At 44.3% G+C, this 14126-nt stretch overlaps 1 protein-coding gene across 1 annotated transcript in view; it reads left to right on the top strand.

Moving 5' to 3' along the window:
* Positions 1–14126, top strand: part of tln1 (talin 1) — a 167067-nt gene that overhangs the window by 11351 nt on the left and 141590 nt on the right. The window contains 10 exon segments of the mRNA XM_070442899.1: positions 328–483; positions 1714–1815; positions 2468–2544; positions 3668–3848; positions 4177–4290; positions 4575–4683; positions 8096–8304; positions 8628–8726; positions 12843–13010; positions 13267–13561. Coding sequence (XP_070299000.1) covers positions 328–483; positions 1714–1815; positions 2468–2544; positions 3668–3848; positions 4177–4290; positions 4575–4683; positions 8096–8304; positions 8628–8726; positions 12843–13010; positions 13267–13561 — 1510 coding nt within the window.

Here is a 14126-nt window from a genome sequence, read left to right on the forward strand (position 1 = left end):
TTAAACAACTCTTTAAACAACTCTTTAAACAACTCTTTAAACAACTCTTTAAACAACTCTTTAAACAACTCTTTAAACAACTCTTTAAACAACTCCTTAAACAACTCTTTAAACAACTCCTTAAACAACTCCTTAAACAACTGTGAATATCTTCTTTCTAACCAATCAAAGCTCTAACATTTTCAAAGCTTTTGAAGTTCCACTCACTGCCTTTGACGGTTGAATGGAATGTGCAATACCTTTTCAAATGTTAAGGTATCATAGTACTGGAGTACTTTTAACCGTGTGTGTGTGTGTGTGTTTTTGTGTGTGTGTGTGTTCCTGCAGGAGAAAATGAAGGGTAAGAACAAGCTGGTCCCTCGTCTGCTGGGAATCACCAAGGAGTGCGTCATGCGGGTAGACGAGAAGACCAAGGAGGTGATCCAGGAGTGGAACCTCACCAACATCAAACGCTGGGCTGCCTCGCCCAAGAGCTTCACCCTGGTGAGTCCCCTGACCTCTGACCTCCTGGTCATCTTTGACCTTCTGGTTGCCTGGTCAGCATTGGAACAGGATGACATTCAGGGTCATGTTCATTAGGAGCCAAACTGAAGAAAAACTGACTGAAACATGGAGGGACTACCTGGACTTATAAGAAATGTTAATTGACCACTTTAAAAAAAAATATATATATATACAACCACTTTAGAAGAATACACACTGCAAAGATGGTGCTGTGTATTTAAAATAAGTTATTATAGAACATAGAAAATRTGTTTTTTGCAATTGAAAGAACATTGAAAGGCAGTTCATGCTCATTTGAGCATGTGTGGCTCAGTTGGTAGAGCATGGCGCTTGCAACKTCCAGGGTTGTGGGTTCGATTCCCATGTGGGGCGACCAGTGTCAAAAAGTTCCAAAATTGGTATGCACTCACTATAAGTGGCTCTGAATAAGAGTGTCTGCTAAATGACTAAAATGGAGATGTATAGTCATACATACCCATCACCTTATGACTCTAGATCAGCAACATTCAACAGTGTTGCATTCTGGTCATGTGCTGGAGAATGCAGGTCCAAGCTGCACATTGGATGTTTTCATCTAGCGCTGCTTATTTGCCCACAAGTGAACTAAAGGCCCTGAAGGATTTTCACCTGTAAACAAACAGGACTAYTTTCAAATATTAACATACCACGAGGCTCCATTTTCTTTGTCAGTTATTTTGTCGGTTATAAACCATTACAGAAAAGRGACTGGCCGTTTTGTCCGTCTTGTTATTATTTTATTTTCTGGGGAGTATTTCCTGGCAGTTCATCGGATAAATAAAATCTAGCTCCATGACGACTTTTTAGGGTTGGAAAGAAAATATCTGCCGCTTATAATGCCAACAAAATGACAGATAATGCATTGTATAACGTCAGTGTTATATTTCAGGGGAGCAATAACTATTCAAACGGCCCTATACTACCCAATCTTTGGAGATTTTTATGTAAGTACCTCGGCGGAGGTATTTGGCAGGCGTTGGTGATTTACAGTGTGCATATAGTATATACAATTAAGTTGTCATTTTGTCTCTCTTACAGTGGTTTAACGGCTGTGTTCCCTCTACGCATCTCTATGGGATTAGTTGTAAAGGAATTGGTCACATATAATCGGACCACTGCCWTTTCAAACAAAAACATAGAGATGCATTGAGGGAGCACCCTGTTACAGTAGATATAATAATTGTATTCCAGGACTTTGGCGATTATCAAGACGGTTACTACTCTGTCCAGACGACTGAGGGAGAGCAGATTGCCCAACTGATCGCTGGTTACATTGACATCATTCTGAAAAAGGTACTGCGGTGTCATTGAWGTTTCACAATATAGATGCATTGGAGTATGGTGAAGTTGCCCTTAGACACTGATCTTGGGTCAGTTTCCCCATTTTAATGTTTACGGTTAGGATTGAGGGCTGGGAAGCTGATCCTTGATCTATACCTAGGGGAAACTTCACCGCGGAGCAGATGCATTGCTTAACACTAACACAAAATCCTGGTTGCAGGCAGAGATTGTAATCAGCCAAGATAGTTAATCAAGAGTTCTGTATGACCAGGTCACCATGGAAATCATATTGACAAAAACCTCAGGGTACACTGGAGTTGCCTCTTCAATGTGTCTGTGCACTGCAGTACAGTATGCATAGAGTACTGCCATTTTAGAGTTTAGAGATTCCACACCATATCACATTACCCAGTAATGGTGAGATTACAATTGTTTACAGACAATAGAGTAAAACGATCTTGTTATATGGGTTCTGATGAGGCGCGACAGTTGAACTAAGCTCATGAGACATCTAGAAGTTCTATACATCAAGAATCAATGGTCATATATCATTACTTTAAAAGTCCCAAAAAATGGATGTACAAATCCCAGATTGCCCCTTTTTTAATTCAATGAATAGAGCTATATCAATCACCCAATAACCTGTCTTGTCTCCTTCTAACAGAAAAAGAGCAAAGACCACTTTGGCTTAGAGGGAGATGAGGAGTCCACCATGTTGGAGGATTCTGTGTCACCCAAAAAGTGAGTCCAGTGCAGCGGTTTCCTGCCGTGTGTGCCAGTGATATGTCACAGCATGTTGGTGACGGCTCACTTCGTGTGTGTGTTTTGACCTCAGTAGATTCTATACTGTACTAACTTTCCCTCAGTCTTTATCCATAACTCCCCTACAGATTTTCATCATCATTGTGCATGTATTTATTCCTGTGTAGTGGTTCCATCTGGCCTGTGGGTCTTGTGTAGTGGGTCCATCTGGCCTATGGGTCCTGTGTAGTGGTTCCATCTAGCCTGTGGGTCTTGTGTAGTGGTTCCATCTAGCCTGTGGGTCCTGTGTAGTGGGTCCTGTGTAGTGGGTCCATCTGGCCTATGGTCCTGTGTAGTGGTCCATCTAGCCGTATGGGTCCTGTGTAGTGGGTCCATCTAGCCTGTGGGTCTGTGTAGTGGGTTCCATCTAGCCTATGGTCCTGTGTAGTGGGTCTTGTGTAGTGGGTCCCATCTGGCCTATGGGTCCTGTGTAGTGGGTCCATCTGGCCTATGGGTCCCTGTGTAGTGGGTCCATCTGGCCTATGGGTCCTGTGTAGTGGTCCTTGCGTAGTGGGTCCATCTGGCTATGGGTCCTGTGTAGTGGGTCCATCTGGCCTATGGGTCCTGTGTAGTGGTTGTCCATCTGGCCTGTGGGTCCTGTGTAGTGGGTCATCTAGCCTGTGGGTCCTGTGTAGTGGGTCCATCTAGCCTGTGGGTCCTGTGTATTGTCCATCTAGCCTGTGGGTCCTGTGTAGTGGGTCCATTAGCCTGTGGGTCCTGTGTAGTGTACATCTAGCCTGTGGGTCCTGTGTATTTGTCCATCTAGCCTGTGGGTCCTGTGTAGTGGGTCCATCTAGCCTGTGGGTCCTGTGTAGTGGGTCCATCTGGCCTATGGGGGCCATCTTTCTGATTCTGATGAGGATGAAGAGCCTTACTGTATACAGCACTGCAATATAGTATGTCTTCTGACATCTCTATTCATCCCTCTCTCTCTCGCATCTTCTGCCCCCTCCCTCTCGCCATCTCTCCCCTCCCTCTCGCCATCTCTCCCCTCCCTCTCGCCATCTCTCCCCACCCTCCATTTCTCCTCTCACTCCCACCATCTGTCCCTCCACTCCCCCAGGTCTACGGTGCTGCAGCAGCAGTTCAACAAGGTGGGGAAGGTGGAGACTGGCTCTGTGGCCCTGCCGGCCATCATGCGTTCAGGGGCCGGGGGCCCCGAGAGCTTCCAGATGGGCTCCATGCCCCAGGCCAAGCAGCACATCACCAGCGGACAGATGCACAGGGGCCACATGCCCCCGCTGGTAAAACTGGAGGGCCACATTGAACTGTAGCAGGGTTGGGGTCAATTCAGTTTTCAAATCAGGAAGTGAAATTCAGTTCAATTCAAGATTAAAAAAAAAGCCCAAATAGGAAATGGTGGTTAATTCACTTCCTCAATTGACTGTTAATTGAAATAACTGAACAGACCCCAATACAATCTCTATATCTGAAGAAAGCCTTTTAGAGGCTAATACACCATAACATTCTCAGTGGAAAATAATTRCAAACATGAAGTGTTATTGGCCCTATTTTATTAACAGTACAGAATGAAAAATAAGAGTGTTTCTCGATATGTTCCCCTGTGTGCAGACATCCGCCCAGCAGGCCCTGACTGGCACCATCAACTCCAGCATGCAGGCGTTGCAGGCTGCCCAGGCCTCGCTGGAGGAGTTTGACACCCTGCCTCCCCTCGGGACAGACGCGGTGAGACACCTGGACTTAAACTGACCCCCTCTTCACCTGTACAACCTCCAACCTGTAGCTATAAGAAACTTCTGGATAATCTCGTCTATCATGTTGTCCTCTCAGTTAGTTTAAAGTTAATTATTTCAAATGGATACAATTTTAAAGCATAGTTGTAACAAATAAAGAGAAGAGAACATGCTCCACTCTTWTATATTGTAATACAGTGAGTTGGTGTATTTTTCATGTAAGTTGTGTAGAAAATAGTTTAATGTCAATGTGATCTGTGTCTTCCCATGATCAAGGCCTCCCAAGCCTGGCGTAAGAACAAGATGGACGAGTCCAAACACGAGATCCACTCCCAGGTTGACGCCATCACAGCCGGGACGGCCTCTATGGTCAATCTCACCGCAGGTACYGTCTCCTCACTGTGGATACCAACAATGGATGTTGTGGTAACTTCTATCCAGTGATGGAAAAAGTACCCAACTGTCATACTTGAGTAAAAGTAAAGAYACCTTAATAGAAAATGACTCAAGTAAAAGTGAAAGTCACCCAGTAAAATASTACTTGAGTAAGTYTAAAAGTATTTGGTTTAAAATATACTTAAGTATCAAAAGTAAAAGTATAAATCATTTCAAATTCCTTATTAAGCGCACCATTTTCTTATTTTTGAAATTTACGGAAAGCCACGGGCACACTCCAACATTCAGACATCATTTACAAACATAGCATTTGTGTTTAGTGAGTCCTCCAGATCACTGGCAGTAGGAATAACCAGAGATGTTCTCTGTTTAGTGAGTCCTCCAGATCACTGGCAGTAGGAATAACCAGGTATTGTTCTCTGTTTAGTGAGTCCTCCAGAATCACTGGCAGTAGGATGACCAGAGATGTTCCTGTTTAGTGAGTCCTCCAGATCACTGGCAGTAGATAACCAGGGTGTTCTCTGTTTAGTGAGTCCTCCAGATCACGGCAGTAGGGATAACCAGGATGTTTCCTGTTTAGTGAGTCCTCCAGATCAAGGCAGTAGGGATAACAGGGATGTCTCTGTTAGTGAGTCCTCCAGATCGAGCAGTAGGGATAACCAGGGATGTTCTCTGTTTTAGTGAGTCTCCAGATCAGATAGGCAGTAGAATAAACCAGAGAGTTTCTGTTGATAAGTGCGTGAATTTGACTATTTTCCTCTCCTGCTAAGCATTCAACATGTAACGAGTACTTTTGGTTTCAAGTGAATGTATGGAATAAAAAGTACAATATTTTCTTAAGGAATGTAGTGAAGTAAAGTAGTCAAAAATATAAATAGTAATAGTACAGATACCCAAAAAAGAACTTAAAGTAGTACTTTTAAAGTTATTTTTTATTACTTTACACCACTGCTTATATCTGTCTTGAAGAACCAGTAGATATGGGATTGCCTTTTTCACAGGCGTGCAATACAGGTCTCTTGTAAAATAGATTTTATCTCAATGACAATAACATGTAGAAATACAGCTTAAATGAAAAAAAATGTTAAAAAAGGTATTAGATTCTGCATTGTAATGTCCTTTAACTAGATATGTAAAGGCTTTTTCAGCTTAAATATTGACTCTGTGGGGGATGAATAAAACAAGCAGCAGCATAGACCACGTGAGGACTGCTCATGAAGTCCCCTCATAGACCACGTGAAGACTGCTCATGAGAGTTCCCCTCATAGACACTGATGACTGCTCATGAAGTTCCCTCATAGACACGTGAAGACTGCTCATGAAGTTCCCCTCATAACCACGTGAAGGACTGCTCATGAAGTTCCCCTCATAGACCACGTGAAGACTGCTCATGAAGTTCCCCTCACTAGACCACGTGAAGGACTGCTCATAAGTTCCCCTCATAGACCACGTGAGGACTGCTCTCATGAAGTTCCCCTCATAGACCACGTGAGGACTGCTCATGAAGTCCCCTCATAGACCACGTTGAGGACTGCTCATAAATTTCCCTCATAGACCACGTGAGGATTGCTCATGAAGTTCCCCTCATAGACCACGTGAGACTTGCTTCATGAAGTTCCCCTCATAGTGACCACGTGAGACTGCTCATGAAGTTGACCTCATAGACCACGTGAAGAGCTGGCTCATGAAGTTTCCACTCATAGACCACGTGAAGGACTGCTTCATGAAGTTTCCCCTCATAGACCACGTGAGGACTGCTCATGAAGTCCCCTCATAGACCACGTGGGGACTGCTCATCGAAATTTACCTCATAGAACACGTGAGGACTGCTCATGAAGTTCTCCTCATAGACCACGTGAGGATTGCTATGAAGTTCCCTCATAGACCACGTGAGGACAGTTCATGAAGTTCCCTCAACATCTCTGTCTGTCCCCTTCACCATAGCTGTTGTGCTTAACCTGTCTAGGACTGGTGTTCCGCTAGCGCCAAATTCAATCAACCAGAAATCTCATAATTCAATTTAATCAAACATACAAGTATTAGACACCATTTTTAAAGATACAATTCTCGTTAATCCAACCACAGTGTCCGATTTCAAAAAAGCTTTCGGCGAAAGCAGAACATATCATTATGTTAGGTCAGCAACTAGTACACAGAAAGCATACAGCGATTTTCCAACCAAAGAGAGGAGTCACCAAAAGCATAAATATTGATAAATTAATCACTAAGCTTTGATATTCTTCATCAGATGACAATCCCGGGACACATGTTACACAATACATGTATGTTTTGTTCGATCAAGTTCATATTTATATCCAAAAACCTCAGTTTACATTAGGCCTTGCCTCCAAAACATCCCTGAATTTGCACAGAGCCACATCAAATCACAGAAATACTCATAATAAACATTAATAAAAGATACAAGTGTTTATTCACAGATTTAAAGATATACTTCTCCTTAATCCAACGCTGTGTCAGATTTCAAAAAAAACTTTATGGAAAAGCAAACCATGCATTAATCTGAGTACGGCGCTCAGAGACCAACACAACCCAAGAGATATCCGCCATGTTGGAGTCAAGTCAGAAATAGCATTATAAATATTCACTTACCTTTTGATGATCTTCGTCAGAATGCACTCCCAGGAATCCCAGTCCACAATAAATGTTTGATTTGTTCCATAAAGTCCATAATTTATGTCCAAATTCCTCCTGTTGTTCGCGCATTCAGTACACATCTAAACTCACGATGCGCGGGCAGGTCCAGGCAAAAGTTCAGATGAAAAGTCATATACAGTCCGTAGAAACATGTCAAACGAAGTATAGAATCAATCTTTAGGATGTTTTTATACTAAAACTTCAATAATGTTCCAACCGGAGAATTCCTTTGTCTGTAGAAAAGCCATGGAACAGAGCTCGCTCTCACGTGAACGAGCGTCACGAGCTCAAAGCATTCTGCCAGACTCATTCCCCTCTCATTCGGCCCCACTTCACAGTAGAAGCATCAGACAAGGTTCTAAAGACTGTTTACATTCAGTGAAGCCTTAGGAAGTGCAACATGACCTCATATCCCACTGTATCCTCAATAGGGAATGAGTTGAAAAACGACCAACATCAGATTTCCCACTTCCTGGTTGGATTTTTTCTCAGGTTGTTGCCTGCCATATGAGTTCTGTTATACTCACAGACATCATTCAAACAGTTTTAGAAACTTCAGAGTGTTTTCTATCCAAATATACTAATAATATGCATATATTAGTAACTGGGACTGAGTAGCAGGCAGTTTACTCTGGGCACACTTTTCATCCAAATGTGAAAATGCTGCCCCCTACCCATAACAAGTTAAAGGACTGCCCACAAAGTATTGAAACCTAAACATGTCTGTCTGTCCCCCTCAATAATAGGCGACCCAGCAGAGACAGACTACACGGCGGTGGGCTGTGCCGTGACCACCATCTCCTCCAACCTAACGGAGATGTCCAAGGGGGTCAAGCTGCTCGCCGCCCTCATGGAGGATGAGGGAGGCAACGGAAACCAGTTGTTGGGGGCTGCCAAGAACCTGGCGTGTGCCGTGTCCGACATGCTAAAGACCGCCCAGCCAGCCAACACTGAGGTAACACACACGAGCACACACTGAATACTGAAGTAACACACTGAATGCTTAGCCATTTTTGTGTACTTCCTGTTTCTGTGTTGCACAATGATAATGTTCAGAAAAGCTCATGGTGGAAAAAGATTTTGCAGCTAAAATTGAAAATCGGTGTTCTTATTAAAATRTTTTCTCCCATTTTGTGCTTACTGGACATGACCAATGTAACCTGTAAGTTAACGTGAAACCATCTTCATGCATAAGATGTTAAAGAATCCCTTCATGATGGCTTTTCTTCAGTCATGTGACCTGTGCTTTTTGGGCATCTTTTTTTTTTTACCCATCAGCCCCGTCAGAACCTTCTGCAGGCTGCAGGCAACGTGGGCCAGGCCAGTGGCGAGTTGCTGTCTCACATCGGAGAGACGGACGCCGACCCCCGCTTTCAGGTAGGCCAACCGTGACCCAGTCCAGAGTGAACTAAACTGACACTGAAAGTGGGACTACGCCACAAGAAAATAAGTTGACCGTTTTCAGACTTGGGGCAAATTCTAACTTMCACTTAAGTCAAACGTTCACTTAGTCTCCCATTGACATCAATAAATGGCTAAGTGAAAATTCCTGGAAGTTAGGATTCAGCTCTTCATAAACTTTAGTCTGAATCTTCTGCGCAAATCATCCATTGCTTTCAACACTCTGATTTGCACAACGTTTAAGTTGTCTTAGGATCTTAGGTCAGAACACGGTCCTGATCAGTTCCCTATGTAGAGTTTGTTGACATAATTTGTGCAGTACTGTGTGATTTACTATAACCCYCTCTTTTTTTACACCTGCATTGGTCAGTTTCTAGGTAAAGGATCTTTCAGGGGTGCAAGGCGGAGCGTCTCCACTTATAGTCACATGCTGGTAACAAACGTGTCCTCGAAAGATAAGCCTATCCGAATCACTGTCACTCCCAATGGCCAATCATACTAATCGTTCTTGGATCTTTCACTGTAATTGATATGGACCACACTGGTGTAACGTCATCTAGTAGTGTATTCTTGTCATTTCTAACTGTTTAATAAGCATTTGACAGCAGTTTTGTTCAGTTTCTCTTGCATATCTTCAGGTACTCAAAATGCTCTCGGTTTTCTTATAGGTTTTGATTATTGACACGCAGAAAGAGCAAGTAGCTCTCAAAAGCATTTGATTATGAATGTATGCAGCTGAACAGCTCAATGCACTGAGAGAAACTCAGTTTCAGATGAGAAAATTCACCCCAGGGATTAAAAGGTGAACTGTATTTACATGATCATATTCTGCCCTGTCCAAACAAGACCTCTACCCTGTCCAAACAAGACTTCTACCCTGTCCAAACAAGACCTCTACCCTGTCCAAACAAGACCTCTACCCTGTCCAAACAAGACTTCTACCCTGTCCAAACAAGACTTCTGCCCTGTCCAAACAAGACTTCTGACCTGTCCAAACAGAGTAGTTTCCATTTGTAGGGTACTGGGTTGATTATTAACTCTTAATGTGGTTGCATTGAGCTCTAGGAGAATACTGCTGTACCTGAAGATATACAGGGAATGTCTGTTTTAACAATTGTGTACAATATCAAATGAAGGGTTTAACAATAGTAGTAGTAGGGGATCTGTTTCGATAAGTGGTGGGAAGCCTGTTACCAATTGTTTTCTCGAAGAGAATTTCTGAATTCCTCATGACTGAACTAAGACCTATTGGCAACAGGTTTTGAATACAGTATTTAACCTTTTAAAATGGGACAAAACGACAGCTCTTTGGTGAAGGTGTTGGAGTTGTTGTTTAATGTGGAGTTATTTATAATAGCCTATACATTTATTGAGGATAAGCACTTCAACTGAAAATGTGAAGAAGTAGCTGTAATGTTACACGTAAGTGATGATAAGCCTACCATACAATGACTGAGCGAGCGCAGAGAACACACTGTGGAGAAATAAGTAGGCCTGGCTAATGCCTGTTCATAAATGCTTGTGGAATGCAGCCTGACCGCAGCTCCTACAAAGTCCTCTGTTTTTTTTTCTCCCCCCTCCCTTTTTCTGCCTCTTCCTCCCCCTACTCCTTCACAAAACAACATGCAGGGAGAGCTGCCCAACTCCTCTGTCGTGATGTCGATAATCCCACTCAAACACCTTCTAAACTGCATAAAAATAATCTCTGGAGTGGTGCGGAGGCTGATGAGTGTTTGCTAGATTAGCTTTTGCAGCGACCCTGTTGCTGATATCCTGTCTCTCCTCAATGACAACCATGTGTTAGCCCACCATGCGTTAGACCCTGTGTGTTAGCCCACCATGCATTAGACTCTGTGTGTTAGCCCACCATGCATTAGACTCTGTGTGTTAGCCCACCATGCATTAGACTCTGTGTGTTAGCCCACCATGCATTAGACTCTGTGCGTTAGCCCACCGACCGTGCGTTAGCCCACCGACCGTGCGTTTGTCCACCACATTGTTAGCCCACCGCGTTGTTAGCCCACCGCGTTGTTAGCCCACCGCGTTGTTAGCCCACCGCGTGTCTGGCACTTCAGAGGTCACAGCTGGAGTCCCTCCGCTTCCACGTATCATCTTTTGACACACCTCGAGAGCCCTTAGTCACTTTTCTTTCCCCCTAGTCACTTTTCTCTCCCCCTACTCCCTTCTCTCCCCCCTCAGTCACTTTTCTCCCTCCTACTCCCTTTTCTCTCACCTCAGTCACTTTTCTCCCCCCTCAGTCACTTTTCTTTCCCCCCAGTCACTTTTCTCCCCCCCATAGTCACTTTTCTCTCCACCCTAGTCTCCTCTCCCCCCTCAGTCACTTTTCTCCCCCCCAGTCATTTTTCTCCCCTCCTACTCCCCCACCCCCCTTAGTCACTCTGTTTTTGTGCTTCCAAACGTGAAGTAACAGGTTTTGGAAGAACAAAAACGCACATTCTTTAGTTAAAATATATCTATCACGAGTCACAATTTAAACAGTTGCACATGTTTGTGATATATCCCAGACCCAAAACCAGTATCAATGTCAAACCCAGTCTCTGACTAAATCAGCTAGTTGACAAAATATACATTAATATGCCATTGTTAGTCATTCKGTACTGTAGCTGCATTAGCTAGCCCACCACATAACCTTGTAGAATATCCTTATATTACCTTTGGAGGGTAGAGAATGCCGTTATGTTCCTAAAGTCCCGACTTGTGGGGTAGACACAAAGACCAACAACTAAAGGCAGGATAGAGTTGATGATCGTCTTTGGAGCCACCAGGCTTGAATCTCCCCTCCTCCCCAGCCTGGATGGGTTATACTATAGTATATTTAGGTTTAAGCCAATGAATGTGAAGTGCTCTGTCACAAATGGCACCATATTCCCTACATAGTGTACTAAGGCTCTGGTCAAAAATAGTGCTCTATGTAGGGAATAGGGTGCTATTTGGGACGTAGGCTTAGCTTGGCTTCTATGGAAAGAATTCTTGGAGGCCACTTCCTGAGTGGCGCAGTGGTCTAAGGCTAGCTGTGCCACTAGAGATCCTGGTTTCGAGTCCAGGCTCTGTCACAGCCGGCCGCGACCGGGAGACCCATGGGGCGGCGCACAATTGGCCCTGCGTCGTTAGGGGAGGGTTTGGCCGGAAGGGATGTTCTTGTCCTATCGCGCTCTAGCGACTCCTGTGGCGGGCCGGGCGCAGTGCACGCTGACACGGTCGCCAGGTGTTTCCTCAGACACATTGGTGCGGCTGGCTTCCAGGTTAAGCCTGCATTGTGCGGCTTGGTTGGGTTGTGCGGCTTGGTTGGGTTGTGTTTCAGAGGATGTACGGCTCTCGACCTTCGCCTCTCCCGAGTCCTTACGGGAGTTGCAGCGATGAGACAAGACTGTAACTACCAATTGGATACCATGAAATTAGGGAGAAAAAGGGGTGTACATTTTTTTTTCAAAAAATAATCCTCAGAGGCCATTATATGGAAGGTTATAGATAGTAGGGTCATCAATAGGGCCTTCTATTCACCTTTGTGCTAAAACTGGCTACCACTGAATTCAGGTCAGACTGTAAGCTGTGGTGTGTATGGCAGGACAGATTTTAAAACTGGAAAAGTCTCTAATTTTCTCATTTTGTARAGGCTATTTCTCTAATCTCTTTACTTAATTTAATTTGCCAAAATAGACCTTTAACATTTGAGTACTCTTCCTGAAGAGGACAATTCTCTTCCGAATAATTAAATTGATCCTAATTCTTACCAAAATAATGAAATGAGTGCATTGTTCCATAGTTCACCCACAATCTTTTCACCCTATATAACCTAGGTGTCACACTGTTTCTGTTCTCAACAATGCTATACTGTCGTCTTCTTTGCTACGACAACAACAACAAGTTAACTAAAGCAGAAACAGTCTGGTACTCAGGCTAAAGATACTCACAATGAACCACAGTCTCAATCAAAACAGGGCCTCGTTTATGGGCCTGGTATGGAATCGTCAAAATTATATTTTCTCTTTCCACTTAAGCATGCCTTAATTKACTTTATGCTACATGCTAACAAGCATGCTAACTAGCCTGTGTCATCYCTGCCGTTCTCAGGACATGCTTATGCAGCTGGCTAAAGCCGTGGCTAACGCCGCCGCCGCCCTGGTGCTCAAAGCAAAGAACGTGGCCCAGAAGACGGAGGACTCTGCACTCCAGAACCGCGTCATCGCCGCAGCGACCCAATGTGCCCTATCCACCTCCCAACTGGTGGCCTGCACCCGGGTAAGAGAACCCCAACATCTTTACCACACACTAACCATCTATTGTCCCATGTTTGTCATTTAGACTTGGGCGGTATACCGTTTACAGGGGTATTTTTTTTAAATACTCCTCCCCCTTTCTTACCCCTATCTCTCCCTCCCCTTTTCTTACCCCTCTCTCCCTCCACTTTTTTTTTTACCACTATCTTTGCCTTTGCTTTTTCTCTCCTTTCTCCCCTTATCCTTTTTTTGTCTTACCCCTCTCCCTCTCTCTCCAGGTGGTCGCTCCCACCATCAGCTCTCCGGTGTGCCAGGAGCAGCTGATTGAGGCAGGCAAGCTGGTTGCCAAGTCGGTGGACGGCTGCGTGGATGCGTCTCGGGGCGCCACCGGCGACGAGGGGCTCCTCAAGCAGGTGGGCGCCGCCGCCACGGGCGTCACCCACGCCCTCAACGAGCTCCTGCAGCACATCAAGCAGTACGCCCACGGAGGCCAGCCCATAGGGCGCCACGGAGAGGCCACCGACCGCATCCTGGACGTYACCGAGAACATCTTCAGCTCCATGGGAGACGCCGGTAGGCTGGGGGATGGGAGGGGCGGGGCAGGGCTACAAGAGGTCAAGGGTCAGCAGTCATATTGGAGTGAGATAGCAAAGATGGTGGATTAAAGATGTCCCACTCATGCCTTTTACCATTGAAGAAAATGGTCACWGTTCAGGTCTGCTTAAGGGGGTGGCTCTCCCATAGGCAGCAATGCGGTAGCAGCTGGGTCTGGTCTGCTTAGTTTATTGACTGTWTATGAACCTGAAAAAAGGAGCGAGTGAGATGTCTCTGGAGTCTGCATCTGAAAATGAAATCCTATTTGCAAAAAGCTATTTCAAATGTTTGTCTTATTTCCAAAAAGCAGTACAAAAAAAGTCTAATTTGACATGTTTTAATATGACAATATGATGAGGAAGTGGATTGTTGTATAACTTTTTGTTGGTAAAATACTCCCTGACTTTTAAGTTTTAAGAGGTTTATTAAAGGAAAGATCCAAATGCTGCCTCTCCTACCGTTGCCTTTTTCCTAGTGCCAGAATCAATAAAGGTTAGATGAATAAATGAGGATTTAAACTTCAATAAAAACTAGATGAATAAAT

The sequence above is a fragment of the Salvelinus sp. IW2-2015 genome, linkage group LG4q.1:29 (assembly GCF_002910315.2).
Source record: "Salvelinus sp. IW2-2015 linkage group LG4q.1:29, ASM291031v2, whole genome shotgun sequence".
In the NCBI taxonomy this organism is placed as follows: domain Eukaryota; kingdom Metazoa; phylum Chordata; class Actinopteri; order Salmoniformes; family Salmonidae; genus Salvelinus; species Salvelinus sp. IW2-2015.